The sequence below is a fragment of the Strigops habroptila genome, chromosome 4 (genome assembly GCF_004027225.2).
Source record: "Strigops habroptila isolate Jane chromosome 4, bStrHab1.2.pri, whole genome shotgun sequence".
Lineage (NCBI taxonomy): Eukaryota > Metazoa > Chordata > Aves > Psittaciformes > Psittacidae > Strigops > Strigops habroptila.
Window position 1 is genome coordinate 54,946,960 of NC_046358.1, and position 27,680 is coordinate 54,974,639.

Here is a 27,680-nt window from a genome sequence, read left to right on the forward strand (position 1 = left end):
AGTTCCACTAAGTAACAGCAATGATTTCAGCAAGCTGTTACGTTTGAAAACAGAGACAGACTAGTCTGTCCTTTATTTACTAGCAGTAGAGATGCCCTGTTATATTTAATAGGCAACCATGGTCTACCTAAGAGTCGATGAAAATAGTAAGGGAAGCTTCAGCTGTTGGGGCATCTTGGAGGAATGAAGAAATGTGGCACTTTGGAGATAAGATGCATGAAAAAGAGAGTGGGAACAGGAAAAATATTTCCTTAAAAGAAATTCTTGTCCTCTGGCAGCTTTTAGCCAGAGAAAGACTAAAGTTTATGTATCTACGAAGCTCTATACAGTCAGGACTTTGCTGTACAAACTCCATAGCTAACAACAGTATTGTTTTAAGACACTACCTAGGTGAAGAATCCTTGCTGCCCTATTTTTAGCACTGAAAATTTAAAAGGCAATGTGAGTGTTTTGAAGGACAGCTCTTCTGGCTAGATGCTGATCTCGCATTATACGGATTTTCAGTCTTTTCAGTCACCAGCAAGAGATCAGAATGTGGCATGAAGAACCAAACATTGGACAGCCAACAAGAGAGCATTTATCATACCACCAGACAGTTCTGATGGTTCAAGGAAGAACCTGACATTTCATATCAATGAAGAGCAAACCTTTCACTGTCCTCAGGATGTACCTGCATTACACAGGGAAGTGCACACTGTAGCGGCAGGATGGGTAAACTAGTCTGGGCACAAAAAGCATGGTTCCATGTATAAATGTGCTTGCTGAAATAGACTTCCAGTATCTCTATCGTATACTGCAATCTCAGTTGTTTAAACCACTCTGAAGTACTGAATCTTTTAAATCTCATCATTTCATAGCCTCAGACATCTGGTAAATTCCATCTGTGCTACGGAACTATGCTATTTCAAGGTCATGCATTTCAGTAAATGATTCCTAGTGCATTTGCTCCTGTGTGGATTTAGAGTTCTCAGAATTAAGCAGACGGCACTCTGCATCCGGTTGAGGTACAGAAATACTGGGAGAATGAATTCTAGAAAAATTGCATATGAAAATTAATCCATGGGAATGGTCGTGAAGGGTAAAAGTAAAGAGAAATGAGGCTGCAAGTGAGTGGCCTTACAAAAAGTGCATTTATAGGAAATAGCAGAGTTGGCATTTTGCTAAAGAAATGCTATGAAGCACAGGCACACACCACCTGAGTGCAAAAGGAGGGCAGGAATTTAAGTAAGACCAGAGTGCCTCAATCATTAGCTCTCCTTTGATCTCAGTGTAAGAAGGAAACATGGAGAAAATAAAATGTAGGTCATCATACTAAGGAGTTATGCTAAAGTGGTGATACAAGCCTTTATCATGGAAATTACACTGTAAGTTAGCAAAAGAAATAAAATACAAGGAAGGATATTTCTGAAAGCATAGAAGTAAAAAGAGGGAATTCAAGCTCAAGTGTTGTATAACCAAGCAGCTAGGGAAAGCACCAGGGAAGGGAAAGTAATGGTTTGGGTTTGTTGTTTGTTTTTTGGTTGTTTTTTTTTTTTTTTCCCCCCGTTAGTATACTTAACTGCAATCAGACAATTAACAAATTTTTGTCTACATACAGAACAGTGCATTTGTTGTTTCTGAATTACATTCTCTCTTTTTAGAACTTTTCTTTAATTCTTGTGGTCATTTGGAAGTCTTGTTTTCTCCCCCACCATCCAGCCTCTGAAAATGTAAGACATGTGCTTTCTTATTTCATCATCTGGGTTATTACTGAAATATTCAATAATACTAGATAAGGTCAGGTCTTCTGCATAGATAGTTCTGTGGCACTATCCGCAATTTTGTCAAAGAACCTCTGAAAATCACTTATTCCAGTGTTCCCACCTGCCCTGCTCCAGCTTTAGTGCTGCCATCTAACATGACACAGGGAACTAGCCTGTTTATAGGCACATCATGAAAGACAGTATCAGAATCTTCACTAAAATCAAGATATAGAATGCGTACTGCTTCCTCCTACTCAAATGCCTGTTAGTGGATCATAGGAGAAAGATATTCTGATTTGACACAATTTGTTCTTGGAGAAGAACATATAGGTGGCCAGTTATCTCCTTGTTTTCTTCCAGGTCTGTACAAACAGTTCAATTATTTGTTTTAATACTTTTTTCAGAAACTGAAATTAGAGTGACAGATCCATAATTCTCTACTCTTCCTTTTCTCTCTTTTAATGTATTTATCCTCTTCAGCCTTCTGGACTTCTCATTCGTCTTCTATAAAATGCTGAGGGTAACCACCAATGCCTCTGAGACTGCTCACCATGTACATTATAAGAAATGTTGTCAGGCACAGCTGATTTAGTCCAACCTATGTAAGTAATTTCTTGCCCTTTCTTTCTCTGTTCAAGCCTAACTATCACAATTAAGTGGATGTAGAAGAGCAGTACTGGTGTGGGAGATTTGTGAGAGTAGTGGAAATAGGCTTTGACATTGCAGCTCTCTTGGCTGCACTATCTATCTTGCCAACACCAGGAAAGCAATAGAAGCCAACTATGATGTGGCTACAAACCCTCAGGTTTTTCACAAGGAAAAAGTTTCTTGGGGCAGGTGGTAAAAGCTAATTGCCTCTTTCCATTTTGAGGCAGCAGGATCATGCATGACTGAGAGGTGGGTGAAAATCTGGCTGTTCCCAACCTTGAGATTCAGAGGCTGTTTTGGATATCCAGGCATTTCCTACCCAAGAACTATCTGTTATCTTGCCTCTCTCTCATTGCTCTGTGGAAACATCGTAAATGTAGGAAAGCAAATAGCCCTGTGAGTATTAGGGGGAAATTAGAAGTTTCTTCTATCCTGTACAAGGGGAAAGGAAGCCAATAGTGTTTAGCCTTTTGGCAGTGAAGAATCAAAACCTCAGTTTCTGTGTCTCGTGCGGGGCAGAGGCTCCAGTCATACCGTGATCCACGAAGTGGCTGTGTGCATTGATTAAGGTAGCTCATTTTCTGGCCAAGGAAATCCAGCTGTGGTTTGTGGGATTATCTTTGACAGCACTGCTGGTTCATTCCTGTCTGAGGTCCCCCACGTTGTGGAGGTGGTGGGTTCAGTGAATTTGGCTGTGAAGCACCATCAGGCTGGAGGGGCTCTCCCACAGTGTGACATGGGAGAACGGCAGCTCACTCAGGCGTGAACGAGAGCCTGGCAGGCTGTGAATTCCCCCAGACTGCCTTCCTGCAGGTGGCATGTGCTGCCATTGGGGATGTACACAGAGACAAGCACAGGGACAGAGAGTTGCAGGTGTTATCTCTGCTCTCAGCCCTGAACCAGCCACTGACAGGTTGATGGCAGCAAGTCAGGAGCTGCAGGGCTTGCTCAGGACTGCCTGCACCTGAGAGACGGTGCTCAATGTGCCCCCTGTATTGAGAAATTGTGAATGTAGTCATCCACCAAGGAACAAGCACCATAACACAAGCTCCTCTGGGATGCTGGAGGTCCATTAGCCAGCAACATCTGGCCTTGCCCTATTCCTCTGGCCCAGACATAGGTCATAGAAGATGCCATGAAGACCCCTGTGATGGTCTTGGGTAGCTCTCTGTAAGTGGCATGAACAGCAACTGAGGGCATGTGTGGGGCTCACCAGTCTCTGGGAATGCTCTGTTGTGGTCCTATACTGCGAGGAAGACAGAACATTGGTGACCAGAGTAGACAAAGACATTTGTGGTGTAAGGGATTGAAGGTCCCACACTTTACAGTGCACCATGGACATGGCCACCCTGCTCCGGAGGGCCCTTGTGCTGAACAGCAAGGAAACGCCATCTGTCCCGGGTTTGCTTCTGCTGTGTACCACAACCAACAGTTGTACCCCTACTTACTCACTTCATCTAGAAGGAGACCAAAAAACGTGCACTCTCCAATAGAGTAGAAGTCTTCTTGCAAGTAGTAATTTAGAGGTGATTTGTGGAGAAATATTCTTTTGGGCTCACTTTCATGTTTTTAGGGTCTAAGGGGATGGTCTAGAAGATACTAGTTTGGGTTTCTTTCCTGCTTTTTTTATCCTAGCAATATCACAAAGTAATGTATAAATAAATAAATATGTAAAAATACAGAAATACATAACATCTAAATATGTATGGAAAATAAAAATCAATATTGGGCTGCTTGGTTAGCTAGAGGATTGCCTGAATGCCAAACCCGACCTGCTCATTAAAGAACTGATGCTGGTGCATTCTCTAAAAAAAAAAAAAAAAAAAATTTGCCCACATGTTATTTGCTCAGAGCAGTTATGTAAGTGTTAGGGAAAACACATACCATCATAAACTTAAATAATCTTGTCTAAAAATCCTATTCCTACACAGTTTATTTTACTATTTTATTTTGGGGTGTTATTGTTCTGTAATTACTACCTGGCATACACATAACTGAATTGCTGAAGTAATCATAGAATTACAGAATGGTTTGGTTTGGAAAGGACCTTAAGATGATCTAGTTCCAACTGCTCTACCTTGGGCAGGGACACCACACACTAGACCATGTTGCCCAAGGCTCTGTCCAACCTGGCCTTGAACACTGTCAGGGATGGAGCATTTACCACTTCTTTGGGCAACCTGTTCCAGTGCCTCACCACCCTCACAGTAAAGAACTTCTTCCTTACATCTAACCTGTACTTCCCCTGTTTTAGTGTCCTATCGTACCTCTTGTCCTATCGTAATAATTAATAAAAATTTACAAGCTCATCTTACAAACTATAGCACAAAAAAGGGGGCACATAGTATTTTTCCTTTGTAGATCAATTTCAAGCCTCAGAGAAAATGGCGCATGTTGAAGTGTTTATCGTAGACTGCGTTACTGGAATAGGTAGATGCAAAAATAGATGAACATTTATAAAAAGTTGTAGCTATTTGGCTGAAAATAGTTTTACTTCTTACTCAGATAGAAACTGACAAGTGTGTCTGAGGAGAAATGGCTCATCTTTTCTAGTTTCTGGGTGTTCATTGCAAGTGTAATAATAGTTCACTTTTTTTTTTTTTTATACATAGGACCAATTATTGCCCATTTTATTCTGAATGAGGTCTTACATTCCTATCCCACGGAAAATCTAACTGTTTGTAACATTTTTCCCAAGCTTCTTGTTTAATGGCTTGAGAGAGCTGTTTTCCTCTCATCTTCTTATGGTCAGTGGTGGAGTCCTTGGTGGGAATTGCAGCACATGGATCTCCTTACGTCGCAATATCCACTCAGCACAGGGGTGATGTTTAAGGCCTGTTTGAGCAAGGTAAATAAACAAATGCAACCATGAGGCATGCATATAATCCTAAATTAGTGGAATAACTCAGTGTTAGTTACCTACCATGCTGACTCATGTCCAAATATTTTTGTAACTTTTTTCTGTGATAAGGCTGTGAACAAGTTTTCTTCTAATTAAGCTATTACGTTCTCACAGAGCGCTTTTTAGCTTTCAATATGTCACTTACTGCATACACATCCTCTAACCTTCCAAACCCACATCTTTGCCAGGCTGCCAATGTAAAATAGAGTTCTGAATCTTTCCCCCAAGCACTTCCTGAAATCTTTTTTTCCCTGTCATTATATAAAGCGCTATGGTGCTCTTTCTTTTAAGCTTGCCATCTGGATGTCATTTTTGATTTTGTCTCTTTTTAAATATGCATATTCAGGCTAGACCTGAAATGACACAGCTACTTTCTTTGTAACAGTTCTAAAAGCTATACTTTCTTTCCCAGCCGCTTCATCAAAACTTTGTCATGTCTTCATCATCTCAAGTCTTGGTATTTCAAGTTCTTCCTCTTTGTTATGAAGTGCTGCATTTTCTACCTCCGTAGGGATATGCAAACTGGTGCTGGAAGATTTTTTTTCCTGACTGCATAGGTCATTTAAACCTCTTTTGAATCATCTTCCCCTGCTGCCTCCTATCAGTCACAAGTTTCTTGTCTTCACCTTCTGGGTCCCTTACCACTCAGCATTTCCCAGGTTAGCTGATCTTGAAATGAGAAATGAAACCTCCACTGAGTTGTATCCTCATCTCCATGTCTTTATTCACATGTATGCCCCTTGTCTCCTGAAACCAGCGCTCACAGCAAGGGCTGCTCCTGCAGGAAGACAAGGTGCTGGGGTCTCTGCCAGGGCTCAGGGTGCAGGGAGTAGAGACTGGCACTTCTAGGGCTGGTTCTGCCCTGGCTGCCCTTGAACATTCCTCTGGAGAGTCCAGCTTCAGTCTATTGACAACAAGAAGAGTACAAGACAAGTGTTTCCATGTATAAAATTACTATTAGGCATAGAGGTTGGAACACCCAAGCTTTTATACTATAAGATTTCTGTACTTGAGACTTTCTCCCTCTACATATGTTTATACAGCAAAGAGAAAACAGTTCTTACTGGGCTCTTTGGATACAGTTAGAAAACTACCAAAAAAAAAAAAAAAAAAAAAAAGACCCCAGCCAAAAAACCCACAATCCAAAAAAACCCAAAACCCCAGAAAACCCCCCAAAACCCACAAAACAACAAATCAAACCAATAAAACCCAACCAACCAACCAACCAAAAAAAAAAGAAAAAAGCTGTTCATTAATTGCTGTCCATCTCTTGCTTTTCTGTAATCTCTATCTTGTGCTTTGCAAGAATATTACTCTATTTATGAAACTGGATATCATTACCAAAAATAACAAATGTGAAGAATTTATCAGTAGTAGTTTTTTGCAGTTGAGTCTTTTTTAACATAATGGATGATCATGTTGTTTCAATCCTTTAACGTATCTATCAGTGTTGTTTAAAACCCAAGATTTTCTTGTAGAATTCACAAGATTGGATAGCCACATCAGCAACAATAGCTATTTAAAAGGATGTATAATGAAAATGAAACCTAAAAAAGATAAGGGAAAATAGAAATGTTTGGTTTTCTATGTCTCTTTAAATTAAGAAAACAGATGTTGCAGTAGTTTGCACAGAGATTAGTATGTTCTTAAAACTCACTTAAAATCTGCTTTTTGTGTCAGTGCCATACCTGACAGTGGAGTTGGGTGGTTACTGAACTAATCGCCAACTATGAGATTGTAACTGTATTTTTATTAAAAACCACCCAATACTTGCTAAACTACGAGCAGTTTTACTTCATCATAGTTTATACTTTTATTTTCTCTTAAGCTACAAAAATATAATTAAGAATTAGGAGAAGGCTTGTCCTGTTGGCTTAGTAGTCACATAGCTTCCTGACCCTGGCAGTGGACAGCCAGTAAGCGATTCTTAGGTGAGGGTACCAGAAGCAGGACTTGTGGAAAGTAACTTGTTCCTCATAGCCAACTTTTAGGCTGCCAACCTTTTACAAACTTCCCACTTCAAAACTGTGTCCCTAACCGCTGTGCTTAATAGCTGCTTTATGCCCTGTGACTTTGTCTCAACTTTTGTCACTCGGATGCAGGGTTTTTTTCCACAGCCCCCTATGGCAGTATATTTTTCTGTTTGCTTAAAGTGGTTTCTTCATACTGTCACTGGGTATCCTTTACTTCTATTTTGAGACTTCCCCTGTTCAACTTCTCTGCTGCTTAGGAATTTACAGACCTGTTATATCTCCCACTCACTTATCTCTTTTCCAAACTGGAAAATGTTAGGCTACGTATTCTCTCCTCTATGAGTTGTTCCTTATTTCTGATCGGCCAGGGCAATAAGCAAACATGTGAAAAAGTGGCTTATTGCTGCAGGAGAATACTAAGCCAACAAGGCATGAGTCCTGGCGTTCGGCTTCCAAAATATAGTTGTGAATTCTGGTGACAAAGTATCTCCCTGTCATACAGTTACCCCATCAAGTCACAAGGTATCGGTTTGTTTCCTGTGTGTCAAAACACTTGTCCCCTCCACTGAGAGAGAAGGGATGTTGAAAGATATTATTCATTGTGCCGGTTTTGGTTTTACAGTTCTGCTTTTTTAAGCAGAGAAATCCAGTGAAGGTATTGCAAAGTTCAGCATGACAAACTAGGACATGGTGGAATTAAGATTGCGGCTGCATCATTGATTTACCCCCATGTGCATGTATGGTACCATGTTAGCTCTTAATTAGCTCCACAGTGTGTTATTTCTCTGTGGGTCTCCATTAGTCACTGTGTGAGGCAGTCAGTGCTGTAGCGGAAAGGAGGCCCCTGGCTGTGGGACCCTCGCCTCATTTGGTGCAGAGCCGAGATGTGTGTCAAATGCAGAAAGTCTGTATTTCTTGGGCAAATAAGCAGAAGGTCACCTGGATTACTGTCCCTGCCCTCCCCTGACAGCTCCAGCATTGTACAGGGCAAGTCCCTTCAGCAGATCTTTCATACATGGACACTACTTTTGGTTTTGTTATTTTCTAGGTAGGAGGAGTGTGTCTATGTGACAGACTTGTTGGTGTGATTACACCATTCAGGCACATGGTAACAAATAACTGTCATTCTGTGCTGGTAAAAGGCTGTATGTTATGTGTATATGTGTATGTAAAATCATATGTATCATATTTTATTGCTACATATCTCTGCAAAAAGGGAAGAGGGAAAGGTGGGGAAGAAGGAATTACCTGAAAGTAGGTGTACCAGCAAAAGTTTTGCTTTGCTGTAGTATGTGCAATGGCCACCTGCCTGGTCTTTTGGATGTCCAGAAACATACTGGATGGTAAATTATCACCCAAATGGGTCGGTCATCACTGAGAGCAGTAGTTTGCCCCGAGCCGAGGTGGCAGAGATCTAAAGGGCTAAGGTGCATTTACCTCAGACCGCAACCAGTGTGCTCTGTACAGAAAAGAATGAGTAGGAGCTGTGACAGCTGGTGGTGGGTGACACATGGAGGAGAGGTTGGTCGTGATCGGAATGGCCTAAATGGGTGGGAAACCCATTCACGTGCGTGGTCACAAGAATTTCTGCTGAAGAGTGGGGAAGGGTTCAAGTCTCTGTGACTTTTTACCCCCTTTCCCCTCCTGGCCCCATTAACAACGCTTTGGCTTTAAACCAAGCTGTACGCAGGGGCAATACGACCTCCCTCCTCACTCGTGGGTATTTAGAGAGCCTCGCTAATGGCGATGAAGCACCCGGCGGCGGGACGGGCGTCTCAGGAAAGCCCGTGAGGAAATCGGTGATTCCCGCTCGCTGCGTTCGGAGAGACAGCGCGGAGGAGCGGGGCTGGCACAGCCGGCCCATTGCAAACGCAGAGCTCGGTGCCGAGCAGCCGGCTCCGGGCACTCCGCCGCCGGGCCGGGCCGCGCTGCCCTCAGGGGCGGGGCGGTGAGCGCCAGGCCCCTCCCCGCGGCGGCCATTTGTAGCGCGGCGCCAGGGCTGCGGGGCGGGCGGTGCTCGCTGCGCTGCGCTTGGCGCTGCCGCTCCGCACGGCGGGGCTGCGGCTGCGGCTGCTCAGCACCGGCCGGGCGAGGAGGAGAGGAGCGGGCAGCGGGAGGAAGAGAGGCGCCGGACACGGCGGCGCTGCCGCGATCGGCCCCGCTCGGCTCCCCCATGGCCGCGGGCTGCAGGGACGGCCCGGGGCAGGAGAAGTACCGGCTGGTGGTGGTGGGCGGCGGCGGCGTGGGCAAGTCGGCACTCACCATCCAGTTCATCCAGGTGAGGGGCCGCGGCGCCCGGCGGGGGCAAGCGCTGCGCTCCGCCCGGCTCGGCTCGGCGCGGCGCCGGGGCCTGGGCGCTGCCCGGCGCGCAGCGCGGGGGGGCCGGGGCCGTGGCGGCGGGCGGCAGCTCCCGGAGGCGCCGCGGGCTGCCGGCGGCGGCGGGGCTCGCCGCGCTGCCGGGCGGGGAAGCGGGAAGTCAGGGGCGGGGAGGGAGGCGGCGGCGTGACCTTGAGGGGTCCGGGGCCGCGGGTGGGGTGCGGCGCCCCGGGGCGGTGCGAGCCCCCCTGGGAAGGTTCTGGAGCCCGCCGGGGGCCTCCGCGGCGCCGCCGGGGTGGGGTGGTCGGGGCGTGGGGACCGGCGGCCTCCCGGTGGCGCGGGCGCGGTCCGGCCCCGCGCTCCGCCCGGGAAGCGGCAGCCGCGGTAACGAGCCGTGGCCGGGGGAGCGGTGACACTTGGGCGTCCGGCTCTGAAATAGCTACCCCGGGCCGAGCCTGCGCCTCCCGTGCCGGCCCGGCGAGGGGCGAGGAAGCTCTTGCAGCCCCCCGGCAGAGGAGCGGGGTTTGCGGGGATACAGGCGGTGTCAGCTCTGTGCCGGCATCGCCCAAAGCCCCCTGAGCTCCTGCGGTTGAGGCTTCAACTTCTAGACAATTGGAACTTTCTATTCGTTTTCAGTGAAAAACATGTCAGAATAGGTGATGTAAAGTGGGTGTATCAGCCTCATGAGGAAGAGCCCTTTTCCGCCTCTAATTTGGCCATACCCCCTTCATTTTAATCTTCTGCCCTGTTGCTTTTAGCGTTTCTGCTGCTGTCATTCATCTACCTCTGTGTGTTTAGGGTGGAAGGAGGAGACGACTACTTGTGTTTTGCTTGCTGGTGTTGCTGATGGCAGATCAGCAGATCAGGAGAGAACGACTTGTTGTTCGTTTCTTTAATTCCACTGAGAAGAGGCTGTAATACTGTACCTACCCCTAAGATCGGCTGTTTGGCAGCAAGGCAAGCTTGGCTTTTAATGTTTGGGGCAATGATGTTCTCAAGTAATGTTTCGTTAGAACAGGTGATTTGGTAGCAAATAGGCTATTTCTTTATTTCAGATTTTCTTCGCTAACATTTTCTTCGCTAACACATGCACTTTCAAAATCTGGATAAGTACTGGATAACTGAATGTTTAGAAGATCCACTATTGCACAGGACATTAAAATAGCTGATGCTTTAGGGGAATCAGTTCTTTGGAAATTAGTTTGAATGGTGCATGTGAGATGGAAAAGAAATACATATGCAGGTACCTTGTGTGTTGGAGGTGTAGATAGCTGGTCACATACTGGCAAGATACGGACCTGCTGGTCTGTTTAAAGGTGATGGAGCTACAATAACTGCAGTCCTCTCACTCTGTGGGTGGAATTCCTCATTGCTTGTATATGGAGATAATTACTGCGGTTGACCGAAGCTGGTTTAGAGTGCTATTCACCCAAACATGGTACTGCTGCTTTAGATGGTATTGCCCGAGTCTTCCTGTGGACATCTAAACTGGTTGTGACAGCAGTGTGTGCGGCTAGGCACGGCTTCAACTCTGAGATGCTGCTGTCTTGGAAAATGTTGCGGAATGGATTTCTGGAGTCCCTGGTGGTGTTAGAGGCTTTTGGATAATTTTAACTTCACAAGAAAAAAAAAAAAGTGCGCTGTAATTTCTATTAAAGATATAAGGAGAAAAAACAATGTGAGGTACACACTTGATGCCTTGGTATGTCCATTTATTTTAATAGCAGTAAGGTTCTGTCAAGCACTGGGTAACTTCACTATTTGAGTGCTGGTTGAAATTGATTCTTTAAGCTAAAAGCTTGAGATACACTCCTATAGAAATAAGAGTTTTGGCTCAAGTGCTGTGACTGACACTTGTCTTTTAGCAGATATCTGCAAAAGAGGAACCTGCGTCTGCTTTGTCACATATAAGGATCTCTTCAAATTAATAGTAGAAAAAGAAATAGTTTACTTTGAAAGAGTGTTGAGGGAACAGCACTATGGTGTTAAGCTGACATGTTGAGGATGAATTTTTCATAACAACTTATTGTCAGTTTCTATTAAGTTATCTACATCTTTTTGCCCTCTCAGCTGCTTTATCTTGAGATGGACTCTTGCCACGACAAAGTGATGTTTAGCAGAAAATTCTGAAAAATAAGAGAAATAGCTGGGAAATAAAGACTTTCTGAGCAGAACCTCAGGTATCTTGAAGAGTTTAGTATTGTTTCCATGCTTGCTAGGTGGTTACGGACAATAAGAGATGAGGCTTGGTGTATTATTTTTATACCACAGTGTTTTCCTGAGCTCTTAAAGCTATGATGTTATCAAGTGGGTTGCAATGCCATGCAGCCACTTGTGTACTTTCTGTATGGCAAGTACATTGCCAAGTATGTTGTTTGTCTCTTAAGGCTGCATAGAAACTGCTCCAAAATGTTTTAAAATTGATTACAAGCAAGTCACGTGCTTCATTTTTGGAATTGCTCAGGATTAAGTGACAAACTTGTAGTTGCCTTCACTAAAACATGGATCTTACTAGCTCTCACCACATAACAAATCTTGATGTCAGTGAAGGATTTAAATTATCTTTTGCTTCTTTATTGCTTGTGTGTCACCAACTCGGTTTTGAAGCTTAAAAAGGCAAGTTTCTTCTTACTAATACTAGCAAATATTTCCACACTTGGTCTTGCTTTCCTATAATCCTCTGTTTAATTTTCAGTAAGTCAGTACTAAAGTGCAGTTATTCTTGGTTTTCCTTCAGTGCTACTGATTATTTTCCAGTAAATGAGACTATTGTGGTGATAGGATATCATGGGGAAGCATGTGCTGTGATTTACATTGTACCTTTGAAAGATGAGAGGGATTTGTATTTGAAAATGGGAAAACTCTTCCTTCATTTCAGATGAAATAAGTGAAAACATAAGACACTGAGGATGTACAGAAAAACCAGTTCATCTTCTTTCTTTTGCCAGTTTTCTGGGCTTTCTGCACAGCAAATCCTCTACAGCCTTATTTAAGTGTTGGTGGGGAAACAGAGAGTTTTCATTCTTACAAGAGTTGTAATTGGCTGTGGTTGGACTCCTTATGGTAGTGCTCAGCACGTAAAGTGCTCCCGTGCATGCTGTCCTGTGTGCGAGAGGATGGGGAAGATTGTCGTGCCTCCATCTGAGCTGAAACAACAATGTTTTTGTAAGGAGGCTGAGTGAGCAAACCCACATCATACAATGAAAGCTCTTTCACATACTGGGTTCAGCATCGTTGTGCTCATTAGCACAGTGCAGGAGGACTGGTCTGTGAGATCTAACTGGTCAAATGTTAGTGAATGTGATCTTGGGTTCCCTTTTCAGAACTTCATCTAACAATTTAGAGAAACTTTAAAGTACAGATAAGCAGATCAAAGCTTTCAGTGGTTAGATGGCTGCTACGTTCCTCAAAATTCTTCCTCTGGGGAGATAAACAAAGCTCGATATTGCTGTTGGTGGGCCAGGATTTCATCCTGGAAATACCAAATCATTTCCTTTAAATCAGGATATGATATATGAACGTACTGCTGTAGAGTCAGTGCACTGTTAAGACAGGAAATGAAGACGTTTTAATTGTAGAGGAGAGTTGATGGGATCTGTCGCAGCTGTAAACTTCAGGAAAGCAGCAGTGGATGATAGTTCAGTGTTACGCCATGGTATTCTGTAATACTGTAAGTGATAGAACTAAACATTCCTTCTGTTATTTAAAACATACACAAATAATCCATCATGCTCACATCCCAAGAGGCAGAAAACTTTAAAAATGCCTTGCAGCCAGCTAACTGGCCTCTTAGCAGGCTGAGGTATTTGGGAGTCTGAGCTGTGCAGAGCACACAGCTGTTGCCACAATAGCTTTTCTCCAGCTGTCATGCAGAGGTCTGTCACAAAATACCCCACATTCCCTTCTAACTCAGCCTTTTGTAATATTCAGGTTTCCTTGCTCAAAGGGAGTAAAGCCTAGCCAATACCTCCTCATCCTCTGCTTTTTTCTATCCTGCAGTTGCCATTTACTTCATACTTATTTTTTTTTGTTAAACTGAACAATGTGTAGTTAGTTTTAGCAGTATACAAAAAGAAAGCCATTAATGTTTTATTCTTTCAAATCTGCTCTGCAAAATAGTGGATGATTTTGATCAGAATTGTTAATATTATTTGTTGTACTGATTTTCCTCTTCATAAAACTATGGCTTTTGGTTTGTGATAAGGATGTGTATTTTTGCATACTGAGTAGACTTTCGTGACTTACAAGAGTATATTGGTTAAGAATGTATGTAGGGGTTCAGTGTTTGGTTTTGTTTGCTTGTTTACTGATTTCATGCTGATTTCATGATTTACAAGCATAATACTGCCAAATCTGTAAAATAAAATATTTTCCTACTGCTCTTAAACTGCCAGTAATAAGTAGTGATTGGAGCTAAGGTTACTGTTCTACTAACTAGGGAGTAAAATGAGTTGGAAGTAGATTGCTTGACTCTTTAATGTTAATATCAGACACTTGTCTGAAAGCAAGCATATATGACTTGCAGATGGGTGGTGAGCAGCTGTTCAGACTTTTTTTCCCTATTTTTTCCTTTTCTTTTCTGAGCTGCTACTTTCACAAGACTGTTAGTTCTCATTAACTAGCAATAAAGCTAAAGGTGGGTTATCTCAAAGTATCATTTATCTGTGATATAGCTGTCAGACAAGAAAATAGCTTGTTCTGGATTTGGTGGTAAAGCTCTAAAATAGAGTAATAAAGCAGATTGAAAAGCAACAACTGAAAACGCAGCTGGTGTTGGAGCCAGCACGCTGGATGTTTGACAGACCCCGATGTCTGAGTGTACCACTTTTGTGTGCTAGGCTTGGGGCATGTGCAAATCCCTCAGCAGTTTCTAGGTATTCTGGCTAACCGTTGCTGACGATCACAAAAAATGTTCTTCAAGTAAGCCCATAAGAAAGTCAAAGGAATTAAATACCATGAATTCCAGGCCGCGGATTCATGCAGGGCTGTGCTGGGGCTGGTATGCTTACATTTTGATAAAGCGTGGGGCCTTCTTACGGTAAGTAGTACAATGTAACTCGAGGTGGCAAAATACAGTTTAGGAGAGTGAGCAACTGATTGTTGGCATCTGTTGAGGTTAAAGGTGGGAAATGAAAATCCTAATAAAAACAAAGCACTTGTGATGCAGTCACCTCGAATAATAAGGGCTGCTTGTTGCACTTGTGAAACTCGAACTGCTTTGCTCCTTGCTTCCTAGAGCACTGCTACCAAACAAAAGATTTGTCACTTCAGTTAGTTGTACATCTACACCCTGGGAAATGTAGTAGAAGACTTCAAGCTTAACTTGCTGGCAAGAAGGAAGCGTCGGTTTGCACGTTAGTGTTCTGTATAGCTAGCAATGGTATAATGCATCGGAACTTAGCCCGCAGGGATGCCGTGTATTAACGTGCATGTAGCTGAATGAACTGAGCTGGGTTCAAAAGCTGGCGTAAATTTGGTGTAGTGCTTAAATTTTTAGATACTCATTATTCTGGTTTTGAGGAATTTACAGTCCTTTCCCGAAGTGAAATTCGTTTGGGATAACTTCAATCACGCTGCAGTCGGAAAGCACCTTTCCATGTGTTAACCCCTAGCAGCAGTTGCGTATACAGCAGGTAAATATTGACGTACTTTTTGGTTATCAGGTTGTCTTCTACCGCCAGTTGCACAAGGAGTACTGGCACAGCTTCCCAAATTCCTGGCCGGTGTGCCCTTTGCACTCTTGGGGATGAATAGGCAGCCGCTGGCCTGTAGCCCTGTTCCTCCTTCCCATGCTAGGGGGAGAGGCTTCTGGTTTTGGCTGGAGCTCCAAATTCCAGTATTCAGTAGTGGTGGTAGAGGGTGGCTCTTGTAAGTAGAGCCCTTATATTCAGAGAATTTTGAAGGACCTGAATGGCTCATGTTTGTATACCTTACGCAACCTGTCTGCATTTACTGAAAGCGTTACCAGCACTGAAAACGTTGTGGCTGAGCTCCTTTGATGTACCCAAAGATAAATAACAGCTTCATGAAGTGAAATGTAACAGTCTTCTGATTAGCTGGTAGGAAGATAGTTTTTTTTGCAGACCTTCCTAAACTGTTCATTCTTCAGGTCTAGGCTGGTATGACAGAAGTGGCTAACTTCTGTGTTGGTTCTAATGATTCAGGTGGCTTAACAGCCCTGGTTTGGTAGTCTTGTCTTCAGTTAGGGCCATAAGCACCATTAAAGGAAAACTTAACATCCAGGTAAATGCAGCACTTGCTGTGAATGTGTTCTATTTCAAGAAATATGTAAAAACGGCATTAAACCTGAAATCTGGATATATCTTTGATCAACCAAGACAAACTTATACTGAAAGGGGTAGAGTGAATGGGATCCCCGTTGAAAAGCTTAGCTGCAAGTAGTACTAGTAGGCAATGTTTGTCTGGGAAATGGTTTGCCTTACAAAGTTGCTGGAGTTTTGTTCTGAAACACAGACAGATAGTAGTGGTAGCCTTTTACTACAAATGTAGAGAGTTGAGTTGGGTCCCGGGTGAATGCAGTGAGTGAGGCCCTTCCAATTTGTCTTGAACTGTATCTTGCTTTACTAACAAACAGAAATATACCATGTGATTTTGAACAGCTTTTCCCTCTCCCCCCGCCTTGGCTTTTTTATTTATTTTTTTCTTTTTATTTTTTTTTTTTTTCCTTCTCTTTTAATACCTTCTGTTCTTTGTCATTTTAATGTTCTCTCTCACAGCTTAAGTGTGGCTGCAGCTTGGGTCCAGGTGGACCCAAAGGTGGACTTTGTGGAAGAAGGTAACACAAAAGAAAATGTTTCTTTCTGCTTTTTATAACTTAATTACTTGAAGTAGATAGCAGACAAAAAGGATGTTTACTTAATCTGTTTGCTTTGCCTTTTTTTACTTATTCTCCTCCTCTGACACACTATGCATATACTTGAGCTAGTCACATCCTGATGTGTGAACTGCCTGATACGCAGCACTGCTTCTAGGTGGAACTTTGGTGAGGTAAAAATGACTTTTGGTTTATTTGGGTTTTTTTTTTTTCCTTTTATAGATTGCTTCTTTCACTAGGTTTCTTCTAAGAGGGCTGGCTGGAATGCAGTGCACGGGCTGTTCATGATTAAGTTAAAGAAGGTCACATATTCACATTCGAAGTGCTTGATCTTGAGTCTAATCAAGCGTTGTACACGACGGCTGCCCGTCATTAAAGCGAGGTCAGGGATTCTTATCTGCCCCTGGAAAGGGAAAGGCTGGAGAACCTGGGCTTTAGCTGTCCTTAAGGATACGCAGAGCCTCAAACCTGAGCTGGGTGAGGGTTACTGGGGAGGACTGCAAAGCACTTCTCAAGTTAGGTAGGGAAGTGCCGTAAGCTCTACTTACACATGGAGATCCTGTTGGATGATATAAGTTCTGAGGTGAATTTCTGTAATTTGTGCAAATGTGTTCACACAAAAGCTCACAAAGGACTGAAAAGGAGAAGGTGCCTCTGGAAGAGGCTTGTGTGGAGTTCCCCAAAACCAGGCTGGAAAGCGAGGGCCATGCTGAAGCTTGGTCAGAGCGGTGTGCTGGTGCAGCTGGAGAAACTGAAGGGAGGGCAAGTTGATCCTTTGTTTGCTTTTGAGAAGGGACCACCAGTGGGAAGGCACAAGGCTAGGGAAATGTTTTTACACTTCAAGCCTGAAAAAACAGGGCTTTGCTGTAATTGAAGGTTTAATTTGATAAGCTAGTACTGCCAGTAAGGAAAAATGCTCAGAAAGTCCCCACATTGCCCCAGCAATTCATCACTATAGCTATTTACTCCATCTAGTTCACCGAAACTCCACAAGGGATCAGAGTTAAAAATAACCAGGGAATGTTTTTACTCAGGATCAGTTACCCTGTCTCATTCACTGTGCAGCTCTGCAAACAACTTCATCTGGCAGTCGTGCTCGTTTAACCAGACCTGCACCAGCTTCTCAGCTGTGTCCAGAAAGCAAACTGTAGTTTCTGGTGAATATGGACAGGAGTGAGTTCAGACACTAGGAATGTACGCAGAAGGGCACTCTTAAAGATAGCATGAAGTCCTAGCTGCTAGGACCAGCCTGCATCAATAATTAACTAGATGTTAGCACTGACACATAAAAATGCTACCGTTCAAGCAAAAAAAAAAAACAAAACGTAACACTAATAATCAAAGTACTCTACAAAGATCTTTATGCAGAAGACCTATGAGAAACATTATTTCTCAGCAAATTAACTCTAGGTACGCATATTCATAACTATCATGTGTGTCACTTTTCTCAAGTCTTTTAAGCCAGAAAATAAACTTGAGCTTCCACACAATTTACAAGCAAATTATTTATCCAGTCCTGTTCTGAGTTTCTTGTAACTGTAGTGGTATAATATGTTGAGTCACTAGTTATATTTGCTAGGAAAAGGAGAAATTTTAAAATCACTGCAGTTACTGTTTTGAGTTTTTCTGTCAAAACTAACTTGCTCGGCTCGTATCACAGAACATCTTCAGCATTCCCCATTTAAGCAGATAGAAATCCATAAGCTTTCAAGCAAATCTGAATATTTTGCTTCTTATGTGGTAAGTAGACCATGAAATGGTAGGATGCCAGTGATAAATCTGTGTGAAAAATCTGGTATCTTTGGGTAGACAAGTGATCTGCTAAATTTCTTCTGTCATTAGACTTATTCTGTGTGAGGAAAGTAAGTGGGATTACAGTAACATGTACTGCGTGAGGTAGGCCATTTCCAAATTGAGTGTTCCTGATAGTATTTCTGTGTTTATCCCTTCTTTTATGAAGACCCTTTATAATCGTGTGTAAAATGTAGTTGTTGATAATATACTTGTCTATGTGCTACCAACTCTACTACTTAAGAAAAAGATCCCATTAAAAATGCACACAGTGTTTTGCTCTACTAGCTAAGAAGTGGATATCTTCATTAGCAAAACTTGGTAAAAGTAGGTAGCTGTGATGTATTTAAATGGATTCTGTCTTTGCATGACCCAGCGTTACTAAGAATGCAATTATGAGTGTATTTGAACTTTGTCTTGCAATTTCAGTTGCTGCTTAGATGGTTGGTTTTTTGTTTTGTTGTTGTTTGTAATTTTTGTTTGTTTGTTTTTTGGGGTTTTTTTTTTTTTTTTGGCATGTTGAAGTCCTCTGGAAACATACTATCCTTGCGCTTGCATCTTTATTCCCCTGCCTCCCCCCAGACCTCAGACAGTGCTGTCTGAATCTCAACCACATGTCCTAATTGAGATTTCCAAGATGGAAATATATGTGCTGTATCATTCTGAGTTCCCATGCTTTGACTTTAACTGATGTTGTTCCTCCCTGTGAACCGGATACTCACCCTGCTAGGGATTATCAGCTTGGGATCCTGCTTGGGCTCTTAAAATATCATGGGTGGGGACATATCCTTCTGTGCTCAGCAGCACTCCTGTAGTGCTGCAGTGAATTCTGAAAACTTTGACGGCAGGTTATATGCCATGATAAATAGTATCCAGACCTTTAAGTCTGAAAGTAAACTTGTGAGGCCAAAATCCTTCCTAGCATATAAGCAAGGTAAAAGAACTCTATAAGCCAAATGTGTCTTGCCTTACTGTCTGAGATTAGTTAAATGAGAAGTTTTAAACTGTGGAGATACATCTCATTTCTGGCTCTGTAGGGGTAAGATGTGTGTGTGGTGGTGTTTTGTTTGTTTGTTTTGTGGTGTGGTTGGTTGGTTGTTTTGTTTTTAGGAATGAAGTGTTCTGCATGTGGCATATTGTGGACAGACCGCTTTGAATATCCTGCCTTGCTACGTTTAGTGCTGGGTCTTAACAGGTTGTCACCAGCCAACAGTGCTGTTGACTGCTTAGTTTTGGTTTGGATGCTTGTGCTTCCAGCTCTTCAAAGTTCAGAAGTGTCTTCCCATAAACTAAGGGAAAAGACATACTAAACCACCGTACAATCTTGTGCATGGTTTAACTGCTTCTCTAGCTTTCAGTGCAATGTTATTTTATTTTGTATGAGTGATACTAGCAACTGCCGAAGTACAGAACCTTAAAACTCTCATCTTGTTTGATTGCTGCAATAACTAAACATATAAACTGTATACTGTACCTGGATTATGGGAAGGCTAATCATCTGGAGGCACTCCAGAATCATGAAGTAATCATCAGAAGGGGATTGGGCTGCTCACTGTAACTTCTTGAGCATGATTTTAGCATTAAATGTTACAGATCTTCAGCAGTAAAGATAATGTAAGATGCTTCTGCTTCTAGCAGAGCATAATTTGGTCTGTTGCAATGCTTCAGCTGTTGGGGATGATGCTATAAAAATGATCACAAAAACCCAGGTAGAATTCTCTGTAGGTCATGTGGACTAACGCAGTTACACTGAGGCCTGTGTGCAGGCAGAGCAAGTGGGGGAGGGATGGGACAGGCAGCAGCTTCTGCAGCAGGTTAACCACTGAAGGAGATGTGTGTACAACGGCATGAAGCCCTCTGCAGCAGGGGGGAAGTTAACCTGTTCCAGTGCTGCTCAAGTGGAGAATGAGACTGAAGAGTGGTTGCTCTTATCGTGTCGAGTGAACACAAGAAGAGTTGCAAAATGCCTCCTGTGTATGATACTGATGAGCGAGTCCTGTTATCTGATCAGAGGGTGTTCAGCTGAAGCGTCTCTGGCTTTAGACTCTGTCAGGTCAGCTAATGGAGCAAGAGGTTTGATTTCTTTCTGGTTCAGCTGGAAACACCAAGGCAGCTCTGAGGCTTCAAGCTATTGTTGTCTTCTGACTAGTCTAGCTACAGCAGGTGCCTGTGCATTTTTGAGACTGCTAAGGCTGAAAGTTAGTTTACTGCTTGTCAGTGGGTTGGCTCTTTGGTCCCCTCGGGTATTAGCTCTAAGAGCAATACCTTGTGTGAGGAGACTTTGTTAAACTGAGTGTTTTACTTTAACAAGGATATTTAAAACCTGAAAAATTTCTGAATTTCTCTGTCTGTGGCCTAAACCTATGAACTATAGAAAATGTTTTGTCTCCTATGGAGTCTTTGCTTTGTTTCTGTCTTGCTGGAAAAGTACACTCAAATATGTTGCTGCATCTCAACTTCTCTGAATTAAAAAAAGACACTTCAAAGCTCAGCTTTTGAAGTAGTTAAAGACACTTTTTGCTGTCTAGAAGGTTTTGCACTCGTTAGAATGGATATAGTGTGTATCAGGTAACCAAAGGATTTGGTAGTTTTGTGTGTGTGTCTGTGAAACTAATTTTTAGTAATGTATATTCTACAAAGGTTGATGAAATTCACTAATATTTGTAAATTTGAAATTGACCAGTATCTATGTTGGTGGGACTGTATGGGCAAAGAGCCTTGGATCTGAAGTAGTTGACTTCTTTGTCCCAGTATTATCTGCCTTCTTCCAAGTAGGTTACATTCCACACATTTTTAATAGTGGCTTCCCCTCCTCCATAGCTGCTTTGACTTGTTTTGTGGGAGGACTTGAATATTTCAACTGACACACCAGAAGTCTTCTCCCAAAAAAGGAGACTGATAATAGAATTGTTCACTTTGAGCAGAATTTGAAAATAATGTGATCTGTGCTGACTGGATCTCTGCTCAGTGGAACAGTGACCTGGGGCTTTAAAATCCCGCTGAGTTAGGGATTTTGCTCAAGGTTTAAGAGTTCGGCATTTTTTCTATTTTAAGAGCTAAAATTACACCTTGGAATTCTGTGTTCTGTGCATTCCTTCAATTTACAAATATTCTGAAGAAAGTAAACAAAAGCCCTGCATCTCTTGATGTGATCTCCTGAAAAAAGGCGCTGGCTGCCTCCCTGCGTGAGGGAAGGTGGTGATCTGGAAGAATTTGTTCAGGGTGATTGCAGAAGATGAATAATTTAAGTTGCAGCCACTTGCTTCAGACTAGATAATTGAGTCTGAGTTTTCTAACAGCTGAGCAGCTTATGTTACAACTTAAAACATTTCCTGCAGTGCGTGTACTTTAGGTAGCTGTTCTGCACGTGAGTATTTCCATGCCAGTCGAGTAGCCGCAAAAATTTAAAAGCTTTTCCCTCGTGCTAGTCATTATGAGATGCTATGTGATAGTTTAAAACACTTCTCAGCTAGGTGTTTATCATCTTTATGTAACTTTTTCCCTGAATGGATTATGATACTTCTGGTCTCTCCTGAATCTAGAAAATACATGAAGTTAGTGAAAGGGACTGTGATTCTCCTGGGCAAAACCCCATGTTTGTGCTAGTTCTATGATTGCTGACTGAACACCTCCGAGTTGGAGCACTGAGTTCTTGCCAGCTTCCATGCTAGTACTTTTGAGTGTGCATTGTTACAAACCAGTGGCTGACTGCTCTCCTGGCAGTGGGCTACCATAGCAATTCATAGGAAGATATCTTTAGATTTGTTTTTATGTCTTCAGGATCTGAGAATCATTTCCTAAAGCTGAAGCACGTAGGCTGTCAGTGCCAAAATGTATTTGAAAAGGATTTTATTGTAACTCTGCTTGCTCTCTAAAAAAAGCCCCCAAACCATCAACACATTAGTATGGTCTTGATTCTCTTCAGCAAGTTTGTAATGCATATGGCCCATCCTAACCAGTTTTGAGTTTTGGTTCCTATGAAAGATGGCTTTTAACACATGCCCAGGAAATGAGTCTAGAAGACTTTAAATTAAAATACATTATAATGCTGGAAGAAAGCTCAAAAGAGAATCTACTTGTCTTTTCTTGGCAGCATCCGCCCTGTCCTTGTAAATAACATTAGCTTAGCTGTACGTTAAAAGCTAGCAGAGCTGTGTGGTGGTAATGCTGTGTTCAGAGGTACATTCACGCTTGGCTACGTATGAGTTAACCGAGAAGATAAGGTGTTCTGAAGAGTTTCTGCTTGTCATACTGATGTACTGCCTGTCCAGAGACTTCACCTGTGATTACTGGAATTCTGAATAGCACTGAATAGTCCATTATTCTAAGTATGATGGAAGTTGAAGAACCTGTTTCTAATCTATAAAAATGAGAGAAACTAATGTGCTTTCCTGTGGTTTCGGTGCAGAAGGCTGTCTGCCTGTGCATTCCACGCTCTGTTTTCTCTTCACTGAATGCCTTTACCACAAGATCACTACTTGGTAGAATATGGGAGCGGAAATAGCAGTAGGTTTCTCAAAAAAAACAACAAAACCCCCTCTGATCAAACCCCGTGCATTCTAAAACCTTCTTCTGAAGTAAACAAATTGAAGGTCTTTGTGCACTGCTCACAGATTTAAAGATAGCTTTCACTGCACTGCTACTTCCTTACACCTTTAAACAAAAAATATTTGCATAAGTTCTTTGCTCAAGAAAGCAATCCAATAATGATGTTCTCTACTTATTTAAAGTCATACCTTATTGTGTGTGCCTGTTGGACCAGGGAAGAATATTGCTCATAAAAATTTGAATTTAGAAGTTGCTGTATATATTATTTTTGTTATTGAAAATGAGTACTTTTGGGTGATGAAGTATGTTCTTTCCTTCAGGACAAGACATCTTAAGCTGTCTTCCCTACTAGATGTACAATACAGTCACTTTTTCAAGTGCTGCTAACCTGTTAAAGTACTGAATGGCTATGGCATGCAAGAAGTTTGGGTAGTTTGGTATGACTTCCTCACTTCTGTACATGTTTATGAATTGGGCTCGGGTAATTTATCAGCTGCTCAGTTTCTATCAATGTGTGCTTTCTTTCAGAGAGGAGAACTTTAATTTGTTTTGTTTCTGTTGTTTTTCATTTGGGGATTTTATAATTGCTCTATTTCATGCTATGGAAACTCCTGGGTTGCCTTCTTTCTTCTTGCACTTAGCATGGGATAGCTAATTCTTCTGATGCTGTGCCTTCTGCACTGCAGTATCAGCCTCCTCTTGAATTATGGCCTCCAGAAATGAGGTGAGGAATGGATGGGTTGCTTTGGAGAAGTCCAAAAGGCAACTGGGAGCACCAAGGTTACGTTTCAGTAATGGCTTTCCTCCTGGAAAATCTTACAAGTTGAAAGACTGTAAACTAGCATAGTGCAAATGATTATGGCATTTGATAGTGGAAGTATAACTTCTCACGTTAAGATGATAAAGCGAACAGGATCTTCCTTGTAAGTTGCTAATAGCCTGTGTAGAAATCTAATACTTTCTGTGCTTTTTGTTGGATTCATACCGGTATCCTCTCTCTGAGCATCTTACCTGCTCTAAGAATATTGGTGTAAGTAATTTTATTTTTTTTTTTTTTTTTTTTTTTAAAGACAAAATGTGTTAGTAGTGAACAAATTACTGAGTTGCTTTTGTGGCAGTGTCTGTTCACAGAATCTGTCCTGAAGAAGGTAGCTTACTTTGCTGAAGATGTGTTACAAGTTAATGTTCATAAAATCGGAGAGAGTGGCAGGTAGTAGAACCAACTTGTCTAAAATGGAGAAATATGACTAGCATGATTATTTTTCATCAGCCCTTGTCCTCACTTTGATCATACTTGTACATGGTTTAGATAATCTGTTTACCGATGCTTTTCATGGCCTATATTCATCTTGTGCACCTGTGTTTTCCAGGTAGTGATGCTTTTCTCCTCAACTGGTATCTATAAAGGAATATTATATATAGAAGTCAGCATGTATCCTCTAATGCAGGTGAAGTCAATCATGTGATCTGGCTGCTCCGTGCAGGCTGGCGGGAACTCGTAAGTTTAGAAAACAAGTTTATTTGAGAATTTATATAAATTCTTTGTAAGAATGAGAGCACACAGGGGACAGAAGGGAAATCACCTTGCTGGAAACCCCCACAGCAAATCTTGACTACATGCTGTTGCTAAACTTAAAAACCTTTAGGTTTTTAAGATCACACTTTAATGAGCCTAAAAATCCAAAAGCCTGGCAGTCTTGAGGATGGGATGATGAACTGGTCAACATGAGTATGGTGTAGGAGAATAACATGCTTTAAATTTTTAGTGGTGTGTCTCCTCCCTGTTTTCCCTTAAAACTTGAAAGCCTCCTAAAATACAAGATTGTTTTATTGAAATTGGGAGTAGCAGGAGAGAGAGAGAATAATTGAATCTATTCAAATGAAATCTGATAAAGAGCTGTCCTTGAGGCTTTGCATGGATATACATGGGTGGCTCTGAAGGTTTAGCTGTGCTTCTCTTAGTAAGAAATGCCAACAGAAAATGGGGCTCAAATGTATTCAGATAGACATAGAAAGCTACAATGTTGCAGAAGGATGAGGTTAATATTTTTCTTAACCGAATTGAGATGAGATCTGTTGTGTGTGAGCTGATGGTGTTTCTGCCCTTTTGTACTTGGGATGGGGGATTTCCTTGAAGTGGAGCATGTGAAAGAATAAGATACCATCAACAAATGGGATTGTAAGGTCTACGTGACTCTAGCAAATGCTTCTGGCTCAAACTGTGAATTCCCTGAGCAAGGGATTGTCTGTGGATGTAGTGTTTAATGCAAATCATGGTTTTTATCTGTTACTTAGAATCAGCTCCACCATGGGAAGTGGTGCTGCTTGGTGTAAAACTGCTTCAGTCTTTCATTTGCCGCCTTTACTGCTACCATAAATGGCCATACTGTAAAAACATTTGTTGACTGCTTGTGGTGTTTGGTTTTGTAGCACCTCAGCTGAATGTTTGCTTGCAGTTTCTTGATGTGGTTCGTAATAGATGTGGCTTTTTGTAATGTCAGAGTAGGTATTTGCACATAAAACTGTAGTTTGTGGCACTGTATAGTGTGAAGCAGATCTTAACATGAGAACAAGTCTGCTAACGCTTGTCTTTAGCATGCCGTGTTGCTGGATTTTGTTAATTGAATGAGGGTGGTACCTTTCAGGAGATGCTTTTATTTTTTGCCTTAGTTATAACAGAATTGGGTTTAAGAGTAGTTGTAATCTCACTGAGGTAAAACAGTCGTTGTGATTGAGAGGAGATAATAAATTCTCTAAAAGTATAAAGAACAGGATTAACAGCTGCTCAGGTCCTCTAGCTCAAAGATCATGCGAAATATTCATCTAACATTATTAATGCTGTAGATGTTAAGTAGAGTTGTTTATATCTATATTCTGTGCAGTGTGTATAGTAATTCCAAGCAAAAAGTAAGCTCCCTCTGAGTTTCCTATGTGTTTCCCTGCCTTGTGGTTTGGGGTGATGCTGACTCAGAGTGGTGCTACTCCTGCAGGTGCAGAGACAAAGGGGAAGGAACACTGTGGTTAGTTTTAGTATAACCAAATATTTTGCTGGTAAATATGCTTTTTTTTTTTTTTTTTTTTTTAAGATGGAAATTGATGCTTGCTTACAAGTGTAGACTGAATAATGAAGGGAAAAGCATTTTTAATAAAACTTGAACATAAGCATGTTTCCATTGACACTCGCTCTCTTCACTTTAGATTTTAAAGTTGCTGAGAGTGAAATTCTGGAATTGCTTAAGAGCATTTGAATTGTGCTTACTGGGGCTTTAGGATATCTTCCTTTTCCCTGTAGATCAGCTACCAAGCTAATTTTAGCAAGACAGTGCTTGTAACCAGTTCTGCGCTATGAAATCTTGCTCACATGTCAGAATTAGCAACTGTAAAACAAGTCAGTAAGTTTCTGGTTGCTGGAATTTGAGTCTGTACACATTTCCCCGCATGTAAGTTGTGACAATGTCGGTCATGTTGTGCTTTTGAAGTCTTACTTAAGTGGGATGATAATGCCGTTCAAGAACTTGCTTCTGCCAGCCTCCCTGGTAAACGTTCCTGTTGTGAATGATTCGTCTTCACGACCGCCCTGTTGCTGGGGTGTGCCTGTGTGCAGCCACTTCCTTGGTGAGTGAAAGGGGAGCCATCCATGCATCCTCTGGCTGGAAAGCATCTTGTTCTTGTTTGTTGTGTGATTCTGATGTTGATATGACTTCATGCACACTACGAAAAATACTTGGGGTAAAATAGTTACTGCCCAGTTTGATACTCTTCAGCTAAGCATAAGCAACTATGGATTGGGAGTGAGGTGCACAGGAAGTCTTAGGTTGTACAGAAACTTCTGGTGCTAGTCTGCAAATTCGTTGGTTTAAAAGTGAATTTACTGATTCTGAGCAACTCTGTGCCACTGAGGTATGGATGTGAGTGTAGCACAGGCAAGGGCACAGACCTCAAAATTGAGAAATAAAACATGGGGGCTGGGGCTACTGCAGAACAGTATGTTTGTGTTGGTTTGTGGGGGACACTGATGCCAAATAGAACAGTAACTTCTAAACCTTCCCAACCATGAGTCTGGTGGTGGTTGTTGGGTTTTTTTTTTTTGGGGGGGGGGGAGGGGGGGAATTGTTTGTTTTTTGTTTTTGTTTTGTTTTGTTTTTTAGCTTCTATTTAGGATAAAGTTTTCTCTAAAGTCTTCTGTATTTCTTCTAGGAACTTAAGCTAACTGTCTCTGATGTCAAAGTTCCAATACACATGGCTTTGCTTCTGAAAGGTCAGAAATGAAGTACTACATTTCCTATTGTAAATGATCCCCGTGCACTATGCACTGTACTGCAGCTTACCACTTGATGAGAAAACCAGTCTGTATTACGCTGTTGTCAGATGCGAAGTAGCCATAACCTTTGATCTTGAAATCTACTGCTGGTAGTAGTAGGAGAGACTTATGAACACATTCTCCAAGGACATTAAGATTTACTTCTCCGCAAACACTGATTATGCTGGAAAGAAAAGCATTGTACTCTACTGGTATCTGTAATGGAAAATACTCAGTATTACTTTTTTCAAAGTGGTTTGTCCAGCTGAAGTTTCTTTTCAATTACACAAGTCCATTGCTGCAGGTTCCTTTAATTCCATATATTGGATTTCTTATCTTTTGTTCTTATAGAAACCTGGAGTTTTTGAAAATAGTGATATTAATTTGAACCACTACTTAGGAAGCAGGAAGTGTCTACCTAAATAAGACTAGCCTCTGTTTAAAATACTTGTGCTTTTTGACAGGCATCATGCCTCATCGTGATTTCAGGCCTGCATCACTGAAATCTCTGTGCCAGGTATCTTTGCTGAGATGGGGTAGGATATTCTCTGTCTTGCTTCAAGGGTGGAATAACTTATCACATTGTTCTGATACATTTTGTTGACAATGACCAAGTCTGCTCATT

General features: G+C 42.0%; 1 protein-coding gene and 1 long non-coding RNA gene across 3 annotated transcripts in view; one reads left to right on the plus strand and one right to left on the minus strand.

Annotated features, from left to right (window-relative positions):
* Positions 1-4,863: 4,863 nt before the first annotated feature.
* On the minus strand, positions 4,864-6,265 carry LOC115606288. Its single transcript, XR_003990875.1, has 2 exons — positions 5,935-6,265; positions 4,864-5,225 (listed from the first exon to the last, which is right to left on the minus strand). It is a non-coding gene; the product is annotated as an uncharacterized LOC115606288 (long non-coding RNA).
* Positions 6,266-9,242: 2,977 nt separating this feature from the next.
* RRAS2 (RAS related 2) overlaps positions 9,243-27,680 on the plus strand; it is a 44,215-nt gene continuing 25,777 nt past the window's right edge. The window contains exons 1-2 of one of the 2 annotated variants that reach the window (XM_030481948.1): positions 9,266-9,543; positions 26,953-27,013. Coding sequence is in view for 1 of the 2 variants with exons in the window: in XM_030481947.1 (XP_030337807.1) it covers positions 9,439-9,543 (105 nt within the window). In the remaining variant the exon portion in view is untranslated. Of the gene's footprint in view, positions 9,544-26,952; positions 27,014-27,680 lie in introns of both variants that reach the window. The other variant, XM_030481947.1, reaches the window with a different exon arrangement.